At 38.1% G+C, this 23,880-nt stretch overlaps 2 protein-coding genes across 5 annotated transcripts in view; one reads left to right on the top strand and one right to left on the bottom strand.

The window, feature by feature from the left end:
- micu3a (mitochondrial calcium uptake family, member 3a) overlaps positions 1-9,862 on the bottom strand; it is a 37,805-nt gene extending 27,943 nt beyond the window's left edge. For 3 of the 4 annotated variants that reach the window (XR_014626299.1, XM_084400436.1, XM_084400435.1), the window contains exons 1-5: positions 9,575-9,861; positions 7,338-7,485; positions 5,258-5,289; positions 5,006-5,084; positions 1,007-1,054 (exon numbers count right to left, since the gene is read on the bottom strand). Coding sequence is in view for 3 of the 4 variants with exons in the window: in XM_084400436.1 (XP_084256562.1) it covers positions 1,007-1,054; positions 5,006-5,084; positions 5,258-5,289; positions 7,338-7,485; positions 9,575-9,832 (565 nt within the window). In the remaining variant the exon portion in view is untranslated. Of the gene's footprint in view, positions 1-1,006; positions 1,055-5,005; positions 5,085-5,257; positions 5,290-7,337; positions 7,486-9,574 lie in introns of all 4 variants that reach the window. The other variant, XM_084400437.1, reaches the window with a different exon arrangement.
- A 3,100-nt stretch (positions 9,863-12,962) lies between these two features.
- On the top strand, positions 12,963-14,958 carry fgf20a (fibroblast growth factor 20a; the record flags this gene model as incomplete). Its single annotated transcript, XM_084403322.1, has 3 exons — positions 12,963-13,239; positions 13,716-13,819; positions 14,011-14,958. The coding sequence occupies 3 exons, from the start codon at positions 12,963-12,965 to the stop codon at positions 14,254-14,256; spliced, it is 627 nt and encodes a 208-aa protein (XP_084259448.1). The 3' UTR covers positions 14,257-14,958.
- Positions 14,959-23,880: the final 8,922 nt, after the last annotated feature.

Genomic DNA, 23,880 nt, shown 5'->3' on the forward strand with positions numbered 1-23,880 from the left:
CATGACAAACTTTACCTGTCAAGTAGAAACTTCGCGACTGAGGCATCAGTGGGAAGCCCAACCTGTGTTTTGAGCGCACGCCAGAATCGTGTGCACGAGCACGTACGACGACCTTACGTAAACATATCACCAGAATGATTGACACTTAGGAGGACCAATAGTCTTGATGATCCACCCGGAAAAAGAAAATCCTCCGCTATACCTTTAATTTGAACGGAAATATTTCCCGTCAAATGCACCCATTAGAAAACTACCTGGGCTATGCTATTCATTAATATATGTACAGTGCAACGTTTGTCTAATTTGTTTCTAGATAGATGACAAATGTATATGGAGTTGTATATTTGCATAAGCGAAAATTGTCGCTGTTTTTTTACAACTTTTAATATTTTTTTTTATTTATAAGTGTTCCAACTGGGGTTCTGATTACGAACATTTTTAGGGAACTCAAATGAATTTTGTTAGTCAGACAAAATTCGACAACTGGTGACAACACTGAGATAACTTTACACTTTAAATTCAATTTGCACTAAAGCTTTTTATGATTATAGGCATAAATTGCGGTCTGCTGTCCAGACAAATACATATATATGTTTATATATAGATTACACACACATGAGAATGAGAAACATATGACTTTTCAATGATATATATATATATATAAAACTGAGAATATAGTCTTGTGAGCTTAGAAATAGCAATCTCTCTCAAACTCTCTGTACTCGGGCACAAAGTCTAAAACATTGATAAATGTGCAGTGAGTAAAATGTGGCTTTAGCGAAACTCTTTTGGGTGAGGGTGAGAGTCTGGGTGGGCCTTGTCTGAGTCTGAGCCACACTATAGACATAAAACATCCATGGACCAGAACGATCCTTGATTCATGTTTAAAATAGGATACATGCATAGTGTGCTGATTTCAAAAGAGAGAGGCACAGCAAACTAAAGCATGGGATAAGAATGAAAGGTTAAGAGGGAGAAAAGATGGAGAGATAGAGGTCATACTCACTTGTCAGAATGCAGAGCAGAAAGAGATACTCCGTGTAAGCGATGATGCCTGAAAAAGGATATCAAAGGGTCACATCCATTCTGCTAATGTACAGTAACACACTAACAACCTTCAAATGGTCACGTCTTCCCTTTTTATAATCTCTCCTTTTTCTTTTTACTCTTTGTCTAAACTGAAAACTCAGGAGGCGGCTCATCTGAAGCTTGGATTAAAATGTTTACTGAATTTTCAAAGCTAGGGGCCTCTAGAGATAGATGGAGTCGCATACCCTTTTCCCTTCTTCTCCTGCTCCAAAAAAAAAAGGACAAGTAATCCCCTCTTTCATGATGATAACATCTAAAAAGGTGCCTCTCAGCTAAAGTGTCCATCTACATTTAGGCAACATTTGCCCCGCGTTTGGCCCACACACTGAAGCTGAAGACTTTGACACAGTGACTGACCGGCTGTAGCGTTCAAAGGCTTCTGTTTGGATAAGGGTGTTCTAGAGGCATCCGTCAGGACAAGGAGATGTGCCCCATTTAGACAGGGAACTGTCCCTGCTTTTGTTAGACTCGTGAGAAAAGTGGCAAAGTAGAGTACGGAGGACAGAGAGAGTGAGAGTCAAAAGAAAGGCAAAAAAGAGACAAAGCGAAGGTGGGCTGATGGAAAGATGGAAGTCCTGTAAAGCCACTGGGGGAGGGCAGAGAGAAGGGATACGTTTTCCTACACCTCCACTGAAAGTGTTCCTCTCCACAGCTTCTGTGTGAAGGGGGACATGGAGACAGTAGCAGGCATACAGATAGTTCAGGGTGAGTGGACTGAGTGTTACGGGACACTGCCTGTGCGCCTTCGGGAGGAAAACCTGACACTGAAAATTCAACCCAACCCCAGCAGTCTCACACACTCACTCAAGCAATACAGAGGCTTTCAAAGTCCACTGAGCAAGACAACTTGGGCCAAAAGAGACAAGATTCGAGGATATTTCCTTATTTGCCTTAGAAGGAACTGAACTTATTCCCTGACAAGCGTTCACTCTGCCAGAGCTCTCAAATCTCATTTGCACTCATGTCCAATAGAAACTTTGACATTTTAACATCTGGAATAGATGGTTTATGGAAAATAATACAGGGTTTATAATGGATTTTTCATTTTCATTTTAGGTGAACTACTCCTTTAAAATTCACTGTGGTTAGACCTGAAGACTCTGGGTCAAAGGTTATCATTGGGGATCTAAAACAGATTAATTGATGTCTAAAAGCTGCTTTAAACTAGTAAAACCAGGCTTTTAGCTGCAGACATTTTGTTAATGTTTATATGCTGCTTACATATGCAGTAAATCTTTGTTTTGGCGCAGGGCTCCTTAAATGAAGAGGCGCTGTTTTACATTCCATTCATTCCTGTTCAATACAGTCCCAATTTTAAGGATGGATTGTCTCCTAGTGAGGTGTATTGACTTTAAATGCCAAATCTGATGTGTTTGTACGAGATGATACATACTTTTAAAGGTTTGCATACCGATCGTTCTCGAGAAAGGTCTGGTTCCTGATCTGGATGCATATCAACAGTAATGGAAAATATTTGCAGCATTTTTGTTATTAAAAAAACATGCACAAAAGTGCTATTCATACAGTCTGTATTAGTGGTTCTCAACCAGATTTTACATGGACCCAACAACAACAAAAACTCACAGGTTCAACAGTAAGATGAGGACATGTCACATAACCTGTTCATGTTGGTACATGTCTAATTTGGCTGGTCAAGTGACAGAATTTTTGCAAACGTACTGTTTAATTTGGGAAAATGACATGAAAAACTAAAGGTATGGGATGCATTTTCTCATTTCTTAAAAGGAAGATTTTCTTATTTCTATTTATTTGCCATCATAACGCATGACTGGATGGTTAGTTTATTTTAAACACTAAATACATTTTATTTTTAGAGTTTGCAGGCCATTGTGCTATTTTAATAGAAAAAAATACATTATTTTAAGGAGACAATCATACTCATAAATAAATTAATAAACACAAAAAAAACATATTTGCCGTTTTATTTTAAGGGGAAACAAATAAATAAATAAATAAATATTTTATTATTATTATTATATTATTACATATTAGTAATATGTATTACTCAAAATTAAGCAAACTAACAAACTAAAAAATAAATAAACGAACAAACCAATAAATGATACAATAAATACATTTTGGAACCCAAACAGTATTTGCTAATACATCATTTTAAGTAAACAATCATACTCATAATCAATAGTGTTCTTGGTTTTTCAATTCCTTGCTATAAGGATTTCTCAAAGTCATACTGAAGATTGTCCTGCAACTTTTGAACTTCCCATGCTTCCTTCAAGTTCTTCACTATGACGTCCGCTGTGTTCGCTTTCTCTTAGAAACTGCTCCTTGGAGACCAGAGCACATTCACGGATCTCGTTAGCACAGCTTCCTCAATTAACTTCTGCATGCTATCATTACCACAGCTTTAGATCAGATGCCGAGTCAAGCTGAAGCTTCTGGCACACAGGCACCTTCTGGATGCATGGCTTATCATCAGTGAAACCGAGATAAATGTACCACCGCCAATTTAAGGTGAGGATTTTAAAAACTGCAATTACTACAAGGAAGAACAGAATTCAGAAGGTTTATTTTTAGAGTCCTGCTGGAGTGTAAGAGGGTGGAGTGGTTGTGTGTGTGTGTGTGTGTGTGTGTGTGTGTGTGTGTGTGTGTGTGTGTGTGTGTGTGTGTGTGTGTGTGTGTGTGTGTGTGTGTGTGTGTGTGTGTGTGTGTGTGTGTGTGTGTATAATTATCACCACTGGGAATTAGCTGGTGGTGTGAGCAAGTGCTGTTGCGTACGCCACAGGCAAATACTTTAATTGTGGCTGTGCTGCTGAAGAACTGCTCGCTCGTGCAGTTATCTCAACAATATTTATTTATGTATTAATGCCATTCTGCACTCTGTTTTTATGTTTTATTCTTCGTTTTGGTCAGAAAGCATGTATTTTGCCTGGAGATTGTACGTTGCACTGGTCCCAGCGAGAGAATGAGAGAGAGGAAATGGAAACAGTAAGAGAGAGGGAGACGTAGAGAGTGAACTGAGTTATTTTTAGGAGTGCTCACAGGAAGTGAAAGCCTCAGGCCTAGGCTTAACTGGTGCTTGACTGGTACCCAATGGGAGAGAGCAAGGAAGAAAGAGAGCGAGAGACGAGAATGGCGAGGACAATTCAGCATCACTCGGAAAAAACTCTGAAAGACTGGATTTAACTTTATATTATTCTGTACACCAGCCACAAAACTGAGAAACAGCCTTTTTTAGCCCCATATCTGTCTATTAGGTGGTAATTTCAAGGTACATCGACACTGAGTACTGTATTCATATACCGTGTTCTTTATGAATAGATAGTTCGAAGAAGGTCATGACATCATGGTCAAAAACAAACAAGCAAAAAAAGCATGGTAATGCCATGGTACTTTTAAGAACAGAACTACTAAGAAAATCAAATGTGATTTCTTCTCTTCTTCTTTTTTCAAGATTTACATAATATAATTATGCACTACCATTCAAAGGTTTGGGATCAGGAAGATATTTTTAAAGAAATTAATACTTATATTCAGCAAGGATGCATTACATTCATCGAAAGTGACAGTAATGACTGTGACAGTGTTACAAAATATTTCTATTTCAAATCAAATTAGGTTCTTTTGAACTAATAACCAAACAATCCTGAAAAAAATGTGTATAATGGTTTCCACAAAAATGTTAAGCAGCCCAACTGTTTTCAAAATTGATAATAAGAAATGTTTCTTGAGCAGAAAAGCAGCATATTAGAATGATTTCTGAAGGATCATGTGACACTGAATGGAGTTATTGACCTCAGACTGTAGAGCGGCAGTATATATTATGAGAGATAGAATGATGATTGATGAATTATTTGCACATAATTGCACACGCTGCCTTAATATGACCCCGATAAAGTGTTTTAGTTCTATTAATGAGCTGAAATTCAAAACCCACCTCGTTCCCGAAAGTTCCGGAACAGCTTGGATGTTCCTTTCCAAACTGGTGGAGTGTCAGACAAGATCTTCTCCAGCTCCTATAAAACATGACAAAACACACAGTGTAAAACGAAACATCTCTGGACTGTACATTATTTGCATGCATAAATACACTATGAAATGCAAACCTAAATATTATCGATAAATAATAAATAGGCCTAATTTAACTGAGCTATCATAGCATGCACTTAGCAATAGTTTTAAAACAGACCTGTTTGTTGAGGGACCTCCAAGGTTTTTTGACTAAGAAAAATGGACGACCAGAGACAGAGAGCAACAAAAAGAAACAGAAAGAGGGTGGCCTGTTAGATAAGATCAGGATAGGGGTCTCACGCCATTTAACAATCAGACAAAACAACGAGATGGTTTTTTTCAGAGTAGCATTTTTCTGCTCAACAAAATCCTGCAATTAAAGGTTTTTAAATTCCCACTAAAATATTGTTTTTTTGCAGAGAGAGGGTTAATTTACGGTTAGTGTACAGGAACAGAGCTGGGCTACACAGTCCTGTTCTCTCTCATAGCAACCAGCCAAGCAGCCCTATGGAGCTCTGCTGGAGGCTCAAGGTCAGCTTGTCCCACAGGCTTTGCTTCATGTGCCAAGAGCATACAGCATAATAATCTGACATAATGCAACTACTATCCTGATTGTGTCTTCATTTATGTATGATGAACATATGTCACTGTTGCAAACATAGAAACAAAACAACTAAATTTACAAATGATCCATATCACATTAGAATCACACCTCCCTTCTGCTATTCATGCTAATCAGCCGTTCTGAATGATTCAATGACAAATACATTTTCAACGGTCACTTGTAGCCACCTACTGCTGAAACGATGTCATTGATACAAAAGCGTCAAGTTACTTTCAAAAGGTGATTCTATATACTCTATTTGAGGAGGTGTTTCCACAGTTATTACATCACAAATCTAGTAAAGTTTTTAATGTTTTAATTTTTTAAAAATGTAAAACACATTTATTAAGCTATATGTTGTTGTGTTATATCACCTTGGAACTTAATGACAAAAAAAAATTAACACTTTGAACTCTGGAAATGTGAATAGGGTGCATATGACTTATTGTAACAGAAATAATGGTTGAAAAGAGAAGCTGTTTCATATCTAAACTTGACAACTGCTCTCTCTGGGTCAGTGGCAGACTTGAATGTTATGCTGTGATCGTACTTGTCCAAAGGTTTAATAGACAGAGGCAAATCGTCATCATTTAGGAATAAGATCGCATGAGTGTTGGAATCAAATCACGATCCTTTAATGATCAATCGTGCAACTCTATGCTCAACCTTTGTCACGACATGAAGCAAGGACAAACAATACACTTTTGCAGGTGTAGCATTAATGGATGTCATGCTCCTTTTATATAAGATTAACGCCTGGTATGTCTACTGGAACATTATGACATTTATTGTATTTATTCTATCAAGACATGCACTTCAAAGACAAAACAACAGTAGAGATTAACAGCCAAGTAAGCACTGCTGTGGCTCTCTTCAATAGCTTTGATCCGGCCCATTAAGACCCACTAGCTTTCATTACTAATGTCTATTAATTAGCATACTATTAGATTAAGGCACGACAACAAAACATTTAATTCACACTGCTGTCCTAATTATATTATGTGAACTATGAAGTACTTGGGGAAAAGAAGCTAGTCATATTTTCCTTAAATAACAATATGATTGTTCTTTTTTTTTAAATCTTATATTATAAGTAAAACAGGGAGATCTAAACATCTCTCTCTCTTCCTCATGTGTAAGTCACTTTGGATCAAAGTGCGTCTGCTACATGAATAAATATACAAAGGAAATGATGCACATAATCAGACCTGAGTAAAGTCTACTTGGAACTAACTTAAATGGTTTGAGAAGACCACATTAGGTGAGTCCAAGATCATCAAGTACTTCATAAAAAAAGGATACAATTCTACTTTGAGGCAAATAAATACTGTTACCCGGTTTCACAGACTTTCAAGGCGAAAATGCATGCTTGAGCTGTCTTAACTGAAAGCAACTTGCACTGACATATCTTATTTTTTTCTCAAGATGCACACCAGTTATACAAAAAAATTACTTAAATGTCCAAATTTAACTAAGGCCTAATCCTGGTTTAATCTAAACCCTGTCTGTGAAACACGGCAAACATTTTGAATGCTTTTTAAAGTATGGCAAATTAAGCAGATTTTACAGTAAAGAGCTTTGCAATCTGCTGCTGTTCCTACAGAAGTTTAAATGAAGTATAACTCTGAGTTTAGACGGAGCATATGTCACTCACTGCGGGGCTCACTCATGGTGACCGACTCGATGAAGTTCTGAGGAGTCATGTACAGCTGTCCCTCATACTCCACTGAGCTGAAGAGACGGAAACGATGCTCATGAGACGACATGTACACGTCACCTTCGTCAAAATCAAACAGCGGAGCCTGCAAGAACCAATGACAAGCAAAACACAAATTTGTTAACATCTTATCAAAAGTAAATCTGCATTGTTTATCCTTTTGATCTTTCATTCAAATCGATTAGCAAAAATCTAACCTTTCATTGAAGTAAAAGAATTGAAAGTGCGGGGGAAATCACATTATAAAATAAATGTTTTTCTCCAAAACACGCTGGCCATAATTATTGGCTCCCTTTTATTAAATACTTTTTGCAATCTCCTTTTGCCAAAATAACAGCTCTGAGTTTTCTCCTATAATGCCTGATGAGTTTGGAGAACACCTGACAAGAGATCAGAGACCATTCCTCCATACAGAATCTCTCCAGATCCTTCAGATTCCCAGATCCATGTTGGTGCTTCTTCTCTTCAGTTCACTCCACTCATCAGGTCAGGGAACTGGGACGGTCAAGGCAGAAGCTTCATTTTGTGCTCCATAACACATTTTTGTGTTGATTTTGATGTTTGTTTTGGATCGTTGTCCTGATGGAAGATCCAACCACGGCCCATTATAAGATTTCTGACAGATTTTTTATCTGTTGGTATTTGCTAGAATCCATGATACCATCTGAACAAGAAGTCCAGGACCTCCAGCAAAAAAATAGGCCCACAACATTATATTGTATATTAACCGTGGGTATGGGGTACTTGTTATCCCTGTTTGCACCAAACCCATCTGGTGGCTTTGCTGCCAAAAAGCTCTTTTTTTAAGTTTCATCTGACCATAGAATCCGGTCCCTTTTGCAGATCGAGTCGTGTCTGACAACTGAATATGCTGGAGTTTGTTTTGGACAAGCGAACACCTTTGTTTCCCCATATTTAAACTCCTGTGAAACAAGAAGTCATAGCTAGACAATTTCATGTTCCTAGTCACCCTGGTGTGCTAAAACAGGTAAATAATAATGGGAATATACTTCATTGATATTTTACTCATAAAAAATTATAGGGGTGCCAATAATTGTGGCCGACGTGTTTTGGAGAAAAGCATTTATTTCATAATGTGAGTTTCCCCCCACTTTCAATTATTTTCCTTCAATGAAAGGTTAGAGTTTTGTGAATTTTTTGAATGAAAGATCAAAAGGATAAACAATGCAGATTTATTATTTACAGGCATTTTTTTTTAAATCATATTTACCAGGGGTGCCATTAATTCTGACCACAACTGTATATATGACAGTGAATACATTTATAATGTTACAAAAGCTTTCCATTTAATAAATTCTTTATTAAATTTAGTTAATAAGTGCAATAAATGCTGTTCATTACCCTTTCTATTCATCAAAGATTCCTGAAAAAATTATCAACATTTGAAAAAAAGTATGAAGCAGCATTGATCATAAAAATAATGTTAACTGACTACCAAATCAGCATATTATAATGATTTCTGAAGGATCATGTGACATTGAAGACTGGAGTAATGATGCTGATAATTCAGCTTTGCCATCACATGAATATATACACACACACACACACACACACACACACACACACACACAAGCAAGGTGGTAACCCACTCACACAAGGGAAGAACTTGATATGCAACATTTCCAGCCCAAACAAGAAAACATTTAGTTACTAAGGGGAACAGTCAGACCAAAACATATGGCACCCCTTGGAAACCAGATCTGACCGTCTGCCAAAGGTACAAAAATCCCAAAAATATGTTTATATGCACGTGCCAAAGAATTCTGTGCTTAGATATGACAGCTCAATTCTGATAGGGTACTGTTTGACAGGCCTCTATGATACAGCACAGGTTCATAGCTGCTTTAACCAACCGTAACGCTCGGATCTGAGATCTGAAACAGTCACTGTTGTGCGCAGTCATTTCAGCACCATGACTGGGGAAAGCGCCCTTCTTCCTGCTGCAGCATCACACAAATGCGCATTATCATAGTCTCGAAGAATTATGAATGTTTGTTTGCTCAAGCAAAACAATTCACAAAACCCTACAGCATGAAAATCCCATTACATGTCCCTCAAGCAGTTGCATAGCATAGACGTGACAATGAAAAACCCTTGCCAGGAAAAAAACACTAATAGGAAACAGTTACGTGGCACTGTGGGAACAGTCATACCTTCTCCTTTGCGGCTACAGCGGGAAGTGAAGGCAGCAGAGCCCGACAGCCCGTTCCGTTTTTCGGGGCTTTTCTCCCTCTGAATCCGCACATTTCTGAATAATAATAATAATACAACACCGCTCCTCCGGCCGCAACACCCAGAGCAACTGCTGCTCCCTTACATCGGCTATCCTTCACCGGAGAACGAAAAAGAGCATTCCTTGGAGATGACGGCAAACTCCTAAATAAGCCTCCTAGTCTGCGCACAGCGGCCATTGTTGTTGGTGTGACAGAATTTGTGCAAGATTCTCGAATTCTCATTCATTCATCGCGAGATCATGTGGCTGCTCCCTCACCGGGAGCATCTAGAACAGAGCAGCAGCAAGTCCAATATGACATTTGTGCTCTGGTCGTCGTAAACGTATATAATGTAATATAAACTTATATAATGAAAATGTTATTTATATAATAAAAGGGTTGCCAACGCATATAGCCTAAGTCTGATTACTTGGACGTCTCAAATTCAGGCTTGAACCCCCCACAAGAATTCTAAACAAAAGGTTGGGGTGTTCTTTTTACATAAATGAAACGTTTAAAATAAAGTTAACTTATAGCTATTATGTTAGTTAGAGTGCGCTAAAAACACGTCGCCTTTGCCTGATGAGGTAACCATAGCAACTGCCGCGCTTTTCGTTTGGTAGGTCGACATAACATAAGTAGGCTACAAGAAATTTTAGTTTTGTTATAGGCTATTATTTAACATCATATAAACGAATAACATAAAAATTAGTGTTTTGTTTAAACTTTAGTTTAGTGGCAATAGGGCAGCAAAAAAAAAAAAAAAAAAAAACAGATGTAGGCATGCTAACTGCAAAATGTACCTCAGTGACAGAAATTTATTTCAGAAGTCTACTGATAATTCATACATTGTACAGTACCTACATCTAGAAAATCCCTTATTTAGACTTTTTTTTCAACCTTCTCATATTCAGACAACTTAAAGATCTATTCGCACATAGTTCTACTTATGCAAATCAAAGTTTTGACACTTCACTGTACAGTCATTGAAGTCAAATGTGCGCACATCTGCTTTGCACATCTGTAGTAGGTCTACGACTCAAGCAGAGGTCTGCAATCGGAACCCGACGCAACAGAGTGATTAACGGGACAAGTGTTGAATTGCTGAGCGCGGATGCGGGAGGGTGCGCGGAAAGCGAGAGAAATTAATGACTCGTGGCTCCCGCAAAATATAATTATCTAATACAGCATGCAGAAGTCTAAACCTATCTGAACCGTCGTGTGTGGAAATTGAAAAAAATAAAAAAGAAGCCTAGGCTACACCAGAACGAGGCAGAGTCTAACCGGACCGGGACTGAATCCACGTAGACTACACCATTCCTACGGGCTTTTGTGGGCGGGAACGGGACAAAAAGCGAAAGTTTCGGGTGAAACATATTTTAAAACATATTTTTGGCGGGAGCGGCATTAAAAAACCCATTCCACGCAGATGTAACTCAAAGGTCTCACCAGAGATTATAGCTTTTATGGAAAAACGCCAAACTCCTATGACGTGTTTTTGGTTTACCCATGCAAGCAAACTGTCAATGTCACCACGAAATCTGGCACATAACTGACATCTCTATTGCAAGTGATCGATCCACTGCGGCTGTGGATTGATCCTGCTCTAGCTGACCACATTGATTTTGGTTTAAGGTATTTTTGGAGATCATAAATACTAATGAGCTAAGGGGAACGACGTGGGAGAACTTGTCCCTTGAGAGAACCGTTGATAAATCACCTACTGTGGACGTGATCTATTCTCCTGAGAGATAGCAAAGAAGGGGTTTGGCACTTAAATGTTTAAATGATTCTATGATTAGTGTGCATATATATATATATATATATATATATATATATATTATACCTATATAATATATATATTATACCTATAGCCTATAGGCCTACCCTACACTATGCTATTATATAGTAGATACTAAAATAATTTAGCTATATGATATTACTATTATTATTATAGCCGGTTGCCTTTATTAATGTTATATTGTATAATAAACCACGACTTAAAATATAATAAATTGACTTATAAACTGACTTTGGTGGGTCTTCGGAGAACTTGTAAGAGCAGTTGATTGCGCGTGCATCTTGTTTTAAATGAACAAGGCAACACCAGGTCCATACCTAAGTAATCTTTCATGTAATATCTACTTTGAGGCATGTTCTTAGCTGTTGGGCTGGAAAATTTCTATATCAATCACTCATAGTATCAACGATTTGCCATCAAACAGTTCGTTTCCTTTGTGTTAATGACCCTTCTTTTGTGCGTAATGAATCTTTGATCTTTGATATCTTTGATACTTCATCTCAACTCATGTTATGCTGGAACTGTTCAAAGGCACATCAGTCAGAGTTGACAGTGCAGTGATGGCGTTCGCACAGATGTGCAGGTTGTTTTGACTTTTCCTTCTTTATTCTTTTAAAGGCAGTTACATGCACATTTTATAGGTCATACAGATTTACACCAGTCCTGGCTATCGATTAAGCGTAAGTTTAAACCCAAGTATAATGGCATAAACCAAGTCGCTAATCAAGAACAAGAGACTTTTTGGCATCATTACTAACGCACAACGCACACACATATAACTACACACCTTGAAGTCTTGTCTCTCTCTCCCTCTCCCTCTCGTTCTCTCTCGAGCACCGCCCCCTTTCTTTTCCTTTTTCCTCCTTGGCTTCCACCTGCTTCACACTAGAGATTCGCCAGAGCGCGTCAGTGCGCGTAAACCCCGGGGAACGGAACGGATCGGTACACAGTGCGCATCCCTCTTCACCATCCAGCTGCACTTTTCTTTTCCTCGTTGCAAAGATTTGCGCACTGATCTCCACAATGTTGCTTTCTGCACTTTTATCATAATCCATCAATGGATTAAACGCGTGGATGCAGATGAAACCGATCATCAAAGAAGACAGAAGAAGGGGATCAAACGATCAAGGAGTTATGTTTCAAACAGTCATCTATAAAGGGATCCATTAGCATATGTCAAGAGGGCATTTACATAAGGGCCATATTTAGGCTGGTGTTTCAGTACAGAGCCAGTCACATCCAGAGAGCACAAGAGGAGAGAAGCCGCATAAGCTTGTGTGCTGGAGTGCGTAAGAGAGAGTATTGGATACACAGGGGACCGGAGCAAAGGGGAGTAGCCTGGAAGGTCGAGAGAGCATGTGCTAAACCGAGAGGGAGAGAGCAAGAGAGAGAGAGAGAGAGAGAGAGAGAGAATCGGATGTAAACACGCATTGACTGTCAAAGCCGCAAGCAGTGACTGCGCAAAACACTAGGGAAAGAGAAACCACAGGGGCTCTCCTCACGGCAACTTTTCTTCGACTGTCGGTGATGGGTGCAGTCGGTGAGCTGGTGGGCAGCTTCTCTCACGGCTTGGAGAGCTTTGCGCACGGGTCTCATTTCGTCCTCACGCCCCCCGGGGACTCCGGTGCTCTGGTGAACGAGCACATCATCTCCGCCGAGCGCCTGTCACGCAGCACTTCACCGGACCTGACGCATCTGAAAGGGATCCTCCGTCGGCGGCAGCTTTACTGCAGGACCGGCTTCCACCTCGAGATATTACCGGACGGTTTGGTGCAAGGAACGAGAAAAGACCACAGCAGATTTGGTAAGTGTTATTTATTGTTGTTTCATTAATATATTCAATGCTACAAATATTACATGTCACTGTAATAAATTACTAGCCATAATAACAACAACAATCATGCAACACTGTATTTTTAGACTGTGCATATTACGTATTTGAGTATAGAAATTGACCAGGACTGATAATGATTATTTTAATGGTTAAAATTCTGATAATTGTTATAAAAAAAAATGCATCATGATGCTGACTGTTGGTCAATCTCTATGTAACTGCAACTCTACTGTAATGTAAAATGTGATGATATTATTATGACAAGGGTGGTTATTATTATTTTCATGGTCATACTGTTTTCGAATAATGTTCATTATAATATAGCAAAACACAGTGATTAAGCGTGAAAGACGTCATGAATTAAGTATAGGGCAGATTGATGCCACTATTGCAGGTGCTTGTCCTGCTGTCTCAACTGAGAACTAACAGCTGTGCTTTTCTCACAGGTATATTGGAATTCATTAGCCTCGCTGTGGGGATGGTGAGCATCCGTGGTGTGGATAGCGGAAGGTATCTGGGAATGAACAGCAAGGGTGAACTGTACGGATCTGTAAGTATAGCATGATAGTGTGTTTCTGTTACTGCTAATGCAACAATTAATTTCATTCATAGCCTGCCCGTGCTAAATCGAGAGTGTGATTTATGGTGCAATTTCAAATAGCCTTTGGACACAGTTTATCCTTCTGTTTGAACTTATTATGCAGTGCGGTTAACCCTTGCTTTCCCCTCTCTTTCTCTTAGGAAAAGCTGACGGCGGAGTGTGTGTTCAGGGAGCAGTTTGAGGAGAACTGGTACAACACTTACTCTTCTAACCTGTATCGACACGGCGAGCGAGGACCCCATTATTACGTAGCCCTCAACAAAGACGGAACGTCTCGGGATGGAGCCCGCTCTCGGAGGCACCAGCGCTTCACGCATTTCTTGCCTCGGCCTGTGGATCCAGAGCGCGTTCCTGAGCTCTACAAGGAGATACTAGGTCACAGCTGAAACCACTGAACCTCAATCTCAAACCCCAAAAAAGCACCTGCATGCTCTTTATCCCCCCCAGACAGACCTGTCTCAGGAGAAAGCTGTGCAGACGGGGGGGAAAAGAGGCCCTCTTCTGCGGCCACGGTTGGAGCAATAGCAGGAGATTGAAAGCCTTCGATTGCAGTGGCAGGAACCAAATGTCTAGACTCTGGATAGTTCCTGAAGAACAGAACACTGCTTTGGATCCATTCACCTGCTATATGTAGGGATTTCGGATTAAAAGAGGGCAAATTTTCACTGGTGGACCTCGTGCCAGAGAATAATGGACATTTACTACTGAAGATTCTACAAGGCTTCTGAAGGAATTCTGCAAAAATGTTTTTCATAGAGATTTCATACTCTTCCAAACACTGGCATGGACAAGCAGGAGACAAACTCCTCCAAACATTTCTCTTTAGGTCCTTTAATTTATGTTTTTTCGAGATATTTATTTTATATATTTATTTATTTTGAAAGTATATTTTTACAAGAATATATGCAAGATGTAACAGGAGGTCACGAGAGCTTTATTTTCTACCGCTATAGAGACACGACTTCTAGAGACAGAACTACTGAAGAAAGTATTTTCTTATGAGTTGTTAATTTTCGGTTGTATGTGGTCCACCATGGTGTCCCCCGCTTTTTTTTTGTTTGTTCTTTTTGTGTATCTCTCATGTCATTAAACCAGATCCTTAAGAGCCTGAGAATGTTCCAGAATTCACTGGGGAATTAAAACAGTTCAAATTATTGCATTTTGTTGTGTCTGTCTTTTCAGTAGAAACATAAGGTCACCTGTCAGAGGTGAATGGTTATTGAATTTCTATTTGGAAGTAAGAAAAAAAGGTAGACTTTTAGGGAAACGTAAGCAGGGACAGCAGGTGTCTGTCTGATCTTCATCGATCCTGTTGGGAGAAATGAAATCAAATAAGCTTTTAATCGCTTAAAAGCCTAAATGTTTATGCTAAACAGTACACATGCAAGTCACGATAATACGATTTGCAAAACAAATGCGTCAGGATCTTTCCATTTCGCTAAATTCCCTGCGTTCCCTGACACCCTCTGTTACAATGCTAACATTAAAACACAATGACCTAAAAACAATTTCCCCTCCCCTTCTCTTCCTACGGCAACCTTCTCAAGTGACACCTTGGGCTGCCCTCTACAAAGTGGCCTTTTCTTTTGCTAAGTGTCTTTTGAAAGCCATGCACTAGGATTAAAAAAAGCTGTTGTAGGACGCGGGATTGTGGGATGTACATTTACTGAGCCAGTGCAGGTGGAAGTTTTCTATGAGGTCATTTCAAGACAGACACAGTCACGTGCGGTTTGAAAAACCACAATTACTGAAGTGTTTTTCTCATCTCTTATTGCTTTCTGTTTGATGCTTTTCACTTCCTATCCCCCCTTACGGTTGTGATTCATGAGCTTTGATGACATTCGATGAGCTGGCTGCCTGTCAACCTGGCTGTCTGTGAGAGTGAGGTGACTGTATGTGTTTAAGGAAGGAAATTATCCTTTTTAAGTAATGTAAAGGGAGAGGCACACATGCGTTTCCAAAATAACACTGGTATGAGGGTTCTCGGTCACACTACAGAGAAATAGGGGAGATGGTGAGTGTTGTAACACTTTTTTTTTTTGCACATTTAAATGCAACAAATCTACCACATATCAAAATTGTGTAAAAAAGTGTCAAATACAAGCACATTAGTGTCACTAAACAGGGTCAGCGGGAATGCTAAAGCTATAGTTAAAGTTATTTGAATGCAAAACAGTGGATATTTAGGACTCATTTTAACTCAAACAGCATATAGAAAAAAATATATCTTACTGTAAAAAATGGGCTCGGTATGATTTAAAAAAAAGAAGAAGAAAATAATAGTTTTATTCAGCAAGGACATTAAATTTGATCAAATGTTTCTGCGGCATATTATGTTTCAAAAGATGTATTTTTCAAATAAATGCTGTTCTTTTCTATTCATCAAAAAACTTATCATGGTTTCCACAAATATATTAGGCAGCACAACTGTTAACTGATAATAATTAGAAGCAACAAATCAGCATATTAGAATGATTTCTGAAGGATCGACTCTGAAGACTGGATTAATCATGCTGAAAATTCAGCTTTTCTATCACAGGAATGAATTACATTTTAAAATCTGTTAAAATAGAAAACAGTTATGTAATAATATTTCACAATATTGCTGTTTTTACTGTATTTTTGATCAAATAAATGCAGCCTTGGTATGAGCATAAGAAACTTATTTTACAAACCATAAACTTTTGAATGGCAGAAAAAAAAAAAGTCTAACTCTAAAATGCAACAGTATTAAATGTGGCAAATGTAGCCTATAATCTTTATGGATCTATTATAAGTACAACATAAAGTAATGTTCCAACCCATTCCATCTGCTAAGTCAAGATATTTCATGTTTGTATAACATGTAGAATAAAATCATAAATTAACGTGGATGTTACATATCAAAATCTGATTCAAACGACACTAGTTCTGTTACTAACATCTATTAACATTCAAATTGTAAATCAAATGTGAATTTTCTTACAGTACACTGAAAAAAAAATGATATGATGGTGAATAAATCATTACAGAATGAAAACTATCCCTTTTAGGTAAAAAATTACAGGTTACCATGTTTTACAGTGTACCTCAACATTGTTTTTTTAAACGTTGAGTAGCAGCAGACAGATAGAGAAATAAAAGGAGAGATTTTGTCCTGTGTAAAAGTTCACAGCAGAACTTTACAGCTTACATAACTGACATTATGTAGGGTAGGAGTGTCTGAACTGTGCGTCTTTTCCCCTTTTTGGGGGGGGTTGGAGGGTGGGATGATACGTCTATTTGTGTGCGTAGGCATATCAGCAAGCTCTGTAAGTTGTGTGATCTCCAAATCTCTGTGATGATGAGCCAGGGGTTCTCCTAACTGAGAGTCAGTCGGCCTGCCCTGCACAACACACACACACACACACACACGGGTTTTCCCCAAAGCAGAAACACTGCTACAGCTAAGGATGTGGTGAGGCTGATGTGGCCAGATCGACAGATCTCATTTTCATTATTTTTCACCTCAGAGAGAGAGAGAGAGAGAGAGAGAGAGAGAGATCTACAGTATGTAGTCACATATCTCTGTGTGTGTATGCGTGTGTGTACACCTTTGTACCTTTGACTTGCCGCATGAACACCTGTGCAGTTTTTACCTGAGCCACAAAGACATGCAGGTGAAAGATCACTCACTTCAACACCTGTCTTAGAACAACACATGTGTTGTAACTGTCCCGACACACATACACACTCAGACATATATATATATATACACACACATGCCACTGATGATGAGAATGAGAGAAGTGTCAGATGCTTGAGGGAATTGTTGTTCTGCAAGGTCCTTTTTACACTTGTAAACAGAAATGAGAATAGAGAACTTTTATTTTTTATAGCGAACATTTCTTGGTCTGCTTAACTTAAAGTCTCTCTTATTACAATGCAGAAAAAAAAACAAGCGTTTTTTTTTTCTTTACAGCTGATTGATTTAACATTTGAAGTTTGTAAGCACAATTCGGTTCTCCGTTTGCTTCAGGTTCAATGTATATTGTGTTCAAATATAAATGAAAAAACTAAAGGCATCTAAAATTACTAAAAGTAAAATAAATAAAGTAAAATATATAAATAAATAAGTGACAGTAAAAACAGACAGATAGATAGATAGATAGATAGATAGATAGATAGATAGATAGATAGATAGATAGATAGATAGATAGATAGATAGAAACTTGAGCTATAATAATGTCTTCTGAGACTGTACAGATTAAAGAGGGAAAGTGAAAAAATGTAAGTAATGAGTGTGTTCCTCTTTCTGCCACCACGTTTGTAGATGTTTGAGGTTGACACACTCATTATAAGTGCAGTTATGTTCAATGTTAACATAATCACTGTTTGTGCCTTTATAAGATGGAATTAGCTGAACCACTAATTCACCTAGTGTGTACACACACACACACACGTTGAATATCCATGTTTTATGGGAACTTTCCATAGCTTTTTATACTGCACAAACTGTATATTCTATCCCCTAACCCTAAAACTACCCATCACATAAAACTTTATGTATTTTAACATAAAAAAAACATCATTATGATGAATAATAATAAAAAAAATTGGATATTTTGTCCCCATGCATTTTGCTGTTCTTTTTAGCACACACTACATCTATTTTAATGATTACACCCCTTCTTAAAATGCAGTACATATTTAATATACTTTTCTTCAGCTATATTAATGATTAGTAATTAAAAAAAATAAAAAAAAACCTCAAGAAAGTGTGAAGATAAATTCAAAATATTTACACATACAGCTTAATTTGTCCTAATAGAGGAAGTTGGCTGTGACAGTGCCAGTTTTAGCATGATGGATGAGGAAGACTAAGTCTGTGCTCCCCATCCTGGACTTCTCTTTAAGCTTAGGGAGGAGAGAGAGAGAGAGAGACAGAGAGAGACAGATTGAGTGCTGCCTCGGGGTTCAGTTTGATTGACAGCACGCTCCCAAAAGACCATCCTCTAATTTGCATGTCTTATTGAGAACATGCCTTGTGTCAATGCAGCAGATTTGGCCTACAGTTCACTCTTCCATTCTTTTTGAGATAAAACGCTTCAGATGAGGATGAGAAAAAGGAAGTGCCAAGAAGAATGTAAAGTGTACCATTCTACTGCCGTCTACATGTTTGTTTAAAGGGATAATTCATCCAAAAATGAAAATTCAGTCATCATTTATTCACCTTCATAGTTTCAAATCTTTTTTTCTTCCATAGAACACAAAGAAAGATAATGTACATATTTAAATATGGCACGACAACACACATTGCACCAGTTTTGATGTGAAAAATATAAAAAACAAAGGCAAATATGTTATAAAAGAGGGAAAGAGTTCAGTCTGTACCACAGAAAAAGTTATTGTATGTTTCAGAAGACTATACCTGTATGCATTGTGGTAATCTTTTTAAAAACTAAAACTACATTCTCTTTGGATACATGAAATGTCCATTACTGTATGAATAAATATTTTGGGTTAAATTTATCTTCAAGGCAAAAATATTAAAATATGATTCTTTTTATTAAGAAAATTACTTATCATTAATTCAAAATCGAACAGTTATGCCATTGTCTGAATTAATCTGCAAAAATAAGAAGGGGTGTAATCACTAAAATAGATATAACGTGTGCATAAAAAGATCAGCAAAGCTGTTATAAAATGAAATAAAATAAGTTTAAGTAGCATTTAACTGAAATAAAAACAAATAAAATCTAAACAGAAATATAAAAAAATAACTAATAAAAATGACAAAATCAGATAACAAAACTACTTAAAATTAAACAAAAAGACAGAAAAATATATAAATGAGTAAAATATAAAAATATATACATACAGTTTTGGAGCTCATCAGCACTAGACACCACTGGAAAAGAGCAGCGTCAACATTTTGCTAAACTTCTTCTTTTGTGTTTCATGGAGGAACGGAAGTCATTTAATTTAGGAAAGACTTGAGGATGAGTACCCGAGGACAGCATTTTTATTTTGGGCACACTAACCAAAATAAACAACCTCGGTTCTTTTTTCATATTCTGTTGTGTCCCCGTGTTCACTGTAAACAACCTGAAATATTGAAGCTCTCACAAAGCAGAATAAACAGTCTCATAAGAAGTGTCCTGAGGCACCTGTCTCAGCTTCTGAAATGCACACACAACACACACACACACACACACACACACACACACACACACACACACACACACACACACACACACACACACACACACACACACACACACACACACACACACACTGAAAGTAATTAGTTAGAGTGGAGGGGGACTGAAGAATATTGAACTCATCTCTCTCTCTCTGTGTCTTTCTCCCACTCTTACACACACACACACACACACACACACACACACACACACACACACACACACACACACACACACACACACACACACACACACACACACACACACACACACACACACACACACACACACACACACTACTGAGTGATGACTTGTAAGGATATATTGATTGCAGACAGTACACTTTCACTGCTGCACAGATTTCAGAGCTCCTGCAGTGTGTCTCTAATATGGATGTGTGTTTGTTTATAACATTGCATGAGTTGAGCATGTTTCCCCTTGGGGTTCAATTAAGTAAGTCTATGCACATTATAAATGTTTTTAAACATATGAATAGTTTCCCTTTAACAGTGTGCTTCTGAGTTTTGTGCATATCATCTAAACATCCTTCAAAAGTCAACTTCGTTGTGTATTTGTGACAGTTCTAGGCAAACTGCTATGCGACTATCTTGCGTTGATTCCGTGTAACGATTTTAACTAAATGAGAATCTCGTCTTCTCTCTCCTTTCAATTATCGGATCAATGCTACTCAGGAGTTTTTGCTCCTGCACACACGCATAAACATGCATGTACCCACGGGAAAGAAACATCACAAATGGGATTGTTTTAACATCTCAGTGGTTTCTTCTGGACCCAAATGAGATTAAATGGAGAGCAAATGGAGACTTTTGCTTTGGTCTCCACAGATTTTTTCTCCTGAAAAGGACTTACTCCTCTTTGTATACTCAACAGTTTAAAAAAATCTGTATTGTCACAAAATTGGATGGATGGACCAATATACCCAGTAAGTCTGCAATAAAAAAGTTAGGGATTTCAGAATGAACTCAAACATTCAAATCCAATTATTTCCGATTTCTATCTTTCTCCTCTTGATTTACCCAGTCTTTATCATTCCACTTCTGCTGGCCTGCACTTTATCACTTCAGTGAATCAAAAAGCAAATCTGAAAAGGCTCGCACAATGAGCGCAATGTTTTTTTTTTTTTTAAGGTACACTATGTAACTTTTGGCCCTCTAGTAGTTAAAAAACAAAACAAGTGACAAACCTGGCTGGGACATGCTTATCTTTCAATGTCTACTCTTCAGTGGTGTTGTCAATGATCTGAAAGGTGACTTTTTTTTGTTTATTTTAACATCCTGATCATATGTGCATTGCAGCGCGTTTCTGTATTTGGTTGCGTTGTGAGTATTTGTAGCACATGTGTTGTCAAACTGATGAAGATGTTTTCTTAATTTGCTGGTGTTTTTTCTATTTGCATTTGTTTCCTTCAGTTCCTGCGTGTTGAGCTCTCTCAGCCATGGATGAATCCCACTCAGTCTAAAATATAAACACTTGCTTACCATAGTGAATTAGGGTAAGACAAAAACACGTTTTGGAAGAAGGATTGATGATATATTGACTCATTTAAATTGTTAATTTTGAACAAAAGAAAAAAAGTTACATAGTGCACCTTTAAGATGGTGTGTCAAATTGAAAGTAGTTTATCTTTGAAAAAGGCTTCGGTAGATCCCTCCAGAACCCTATGCAAATGTTCAATAATATGTTTTTACACACTACAGTTCAAAAGTTTGGGGTCCGTATAAGACTTTATCTCTTATTTTCACCAAGGCTGCATTTATTTAATACTGTTAAAACAGTAATATTGTATAATGTTATTAAAATGTAAAATCGCCCGTTTCAGTTTTTAATATTTAAAAAAGTTATTTATTCCTGTGATGACAAAGCTGAATTTTTTGCATCATTTCTCCAGTCTTCACTATCAAAAATCATTCTAACATGCTGATTTGGTGCTCAATTTCTTGTTGTGCCACGTAATGTTTTAGCAGAAACCTTGATGCATTTTTGTCCAGTGTTGTTAAACATGTACAATTACAGCTTAAAAATAGCATTAAAACATATGGAGACACCAGCATTCTGTTCTATACTGCTGCGCTCCATCTAGCTGTTTTTAAAGAACATGTCCTGTGTGGACAGTCCCAAAGTCAGCACTGAAAGCTCACGCAGACAGAGTCGAGATCAATCAGACCATCAGAGAGTGTGTGAGCGAGCGAGAGGAGGAGAAGGGGTGGAGGGCGAGTCTCAGCAAGCCTGTAAAGAGAACTGACACAGGTAACTCTGCCTGTCCATGGCTTTCTTTCTCACTTTATAAGACACAACAATAATTGTGGCGCACATCTGGTATTTACAGAACCTTTAATATCTAACATTACTGGGATTGGCTATGGGGCAAAATCTGGACAAAATATACTTTTTGACTGGACATCCTGTAAATGTTATTACAGTGATGGCTGACATGAAAAAACAAGGAATAATGAAAAAGAACGGCTCTATCTCTTCTTTCCTCCTCTCCTGCCATAGTGTCATCACTTCTTAAGAAAGGTGTGTGTGTGTGTGTGTCAGCGAGTGCAGAGGGAAACAACATGTACCGTACGGTGCTGCTGTAACCTGTCGAAGAGCAAACATTATCTGGTTCAGATTTTTATGCGTTTTGTGTGTGTGCACACTTCAAAAGCACCTGGTGGTGCGGCGTGCAGTCACTTCTACACAGCTCTCTCTCTCCCCACACACACACACACACACACACAAAGAAGCCGCAGCAAGGAGAGGAAATTCCCTGGTTGGGAAAACCAAGGATCACTCACAATTAGATCTTGTGATAAGCAACAAAGATATCACTGATTGTGCACGTGTGTGTGTGTGTGTAGTGTGTGCACACTTGTGTTTCTGCATGTCACATATCTCGAACCCATCCAATGATGAGAATGATTGATATAAAAACGGTGCAAACAAATCCTGAATTTGAGTTTGTTCTGACATACACCCCCGTTAGCTCATCAGTGCGTTTCTTGCACAAACACACACAAACCTGAGTGAGCGCCACACTTTCCATTCTCTTGTCCTGACAGCTACGCAGTGGCCATCCCTATTTGATGTTGTCATCTCATTCCAAAGGCATTGCAAAGAGCCAGGTGGAGAAAACGTCTCTCTTGATGCACGTGGCACTTTGTTGTTTTTTTCAACATACAGGAAACTTCCACACTCATGATAGTTCTCCCAAGCACGCACACAAAAGATGACACACTGCTTGGCGTCGATGAACGCAGTTTCACGTAAATATAGTGGGGTCCAACAGTCTGAGACTATGAAAATTCTACATGCATTTAATATTAGCAAATGTAAAATACACATACATATTTAAATACATTTTATACACTATATTAATAATACTAATACTAATACTAATACTAATACACAGTGTTGCATTACTTGCAAATTGACCAAAAATGTATGCACATCTTGATGGAAATAAATGTTGTGAGGTACATCAATTTTTGGTCCAACAGTCTGAATGCATTCTGATCTATTGTGAATGCAAGAGTCAAACACTATGTAAAGTCTCCTCCAGCAAATCCCAAAGACTTTCAATGAATTTAAGGTGCCATTGCATGTGTGAAAACAGTTCTTCATGCTCACGCCCAACCATTCTTTCACAATTTTAGCCAGATGAATTTTAGCTTTGTCATCGTGGAATATGGCCATGATTTGTCTTCCTACATGGTTGTTTGAGAAATGAAAAGCAACACACTCCATCAAGAACTGTTGCCAAACATATAACAGGCTAGAAACATAATAATCACAGCAATAATAATTCAGTCATAGACTCTTAAGTTTCACTGAAATATTAACATG

This window comes from Rutilus rutilus (assembly GCF_951802725.1).
Source record: "Rutilus rutilus genome assembly, chromosome: 2".
NCBI classification, from domain to species: Eukaryota; Metazoa; Chordata; class Actinopteri; order Cypriniformes; family Leuciscidae; genus Rutilus; species Rutilus rutilus.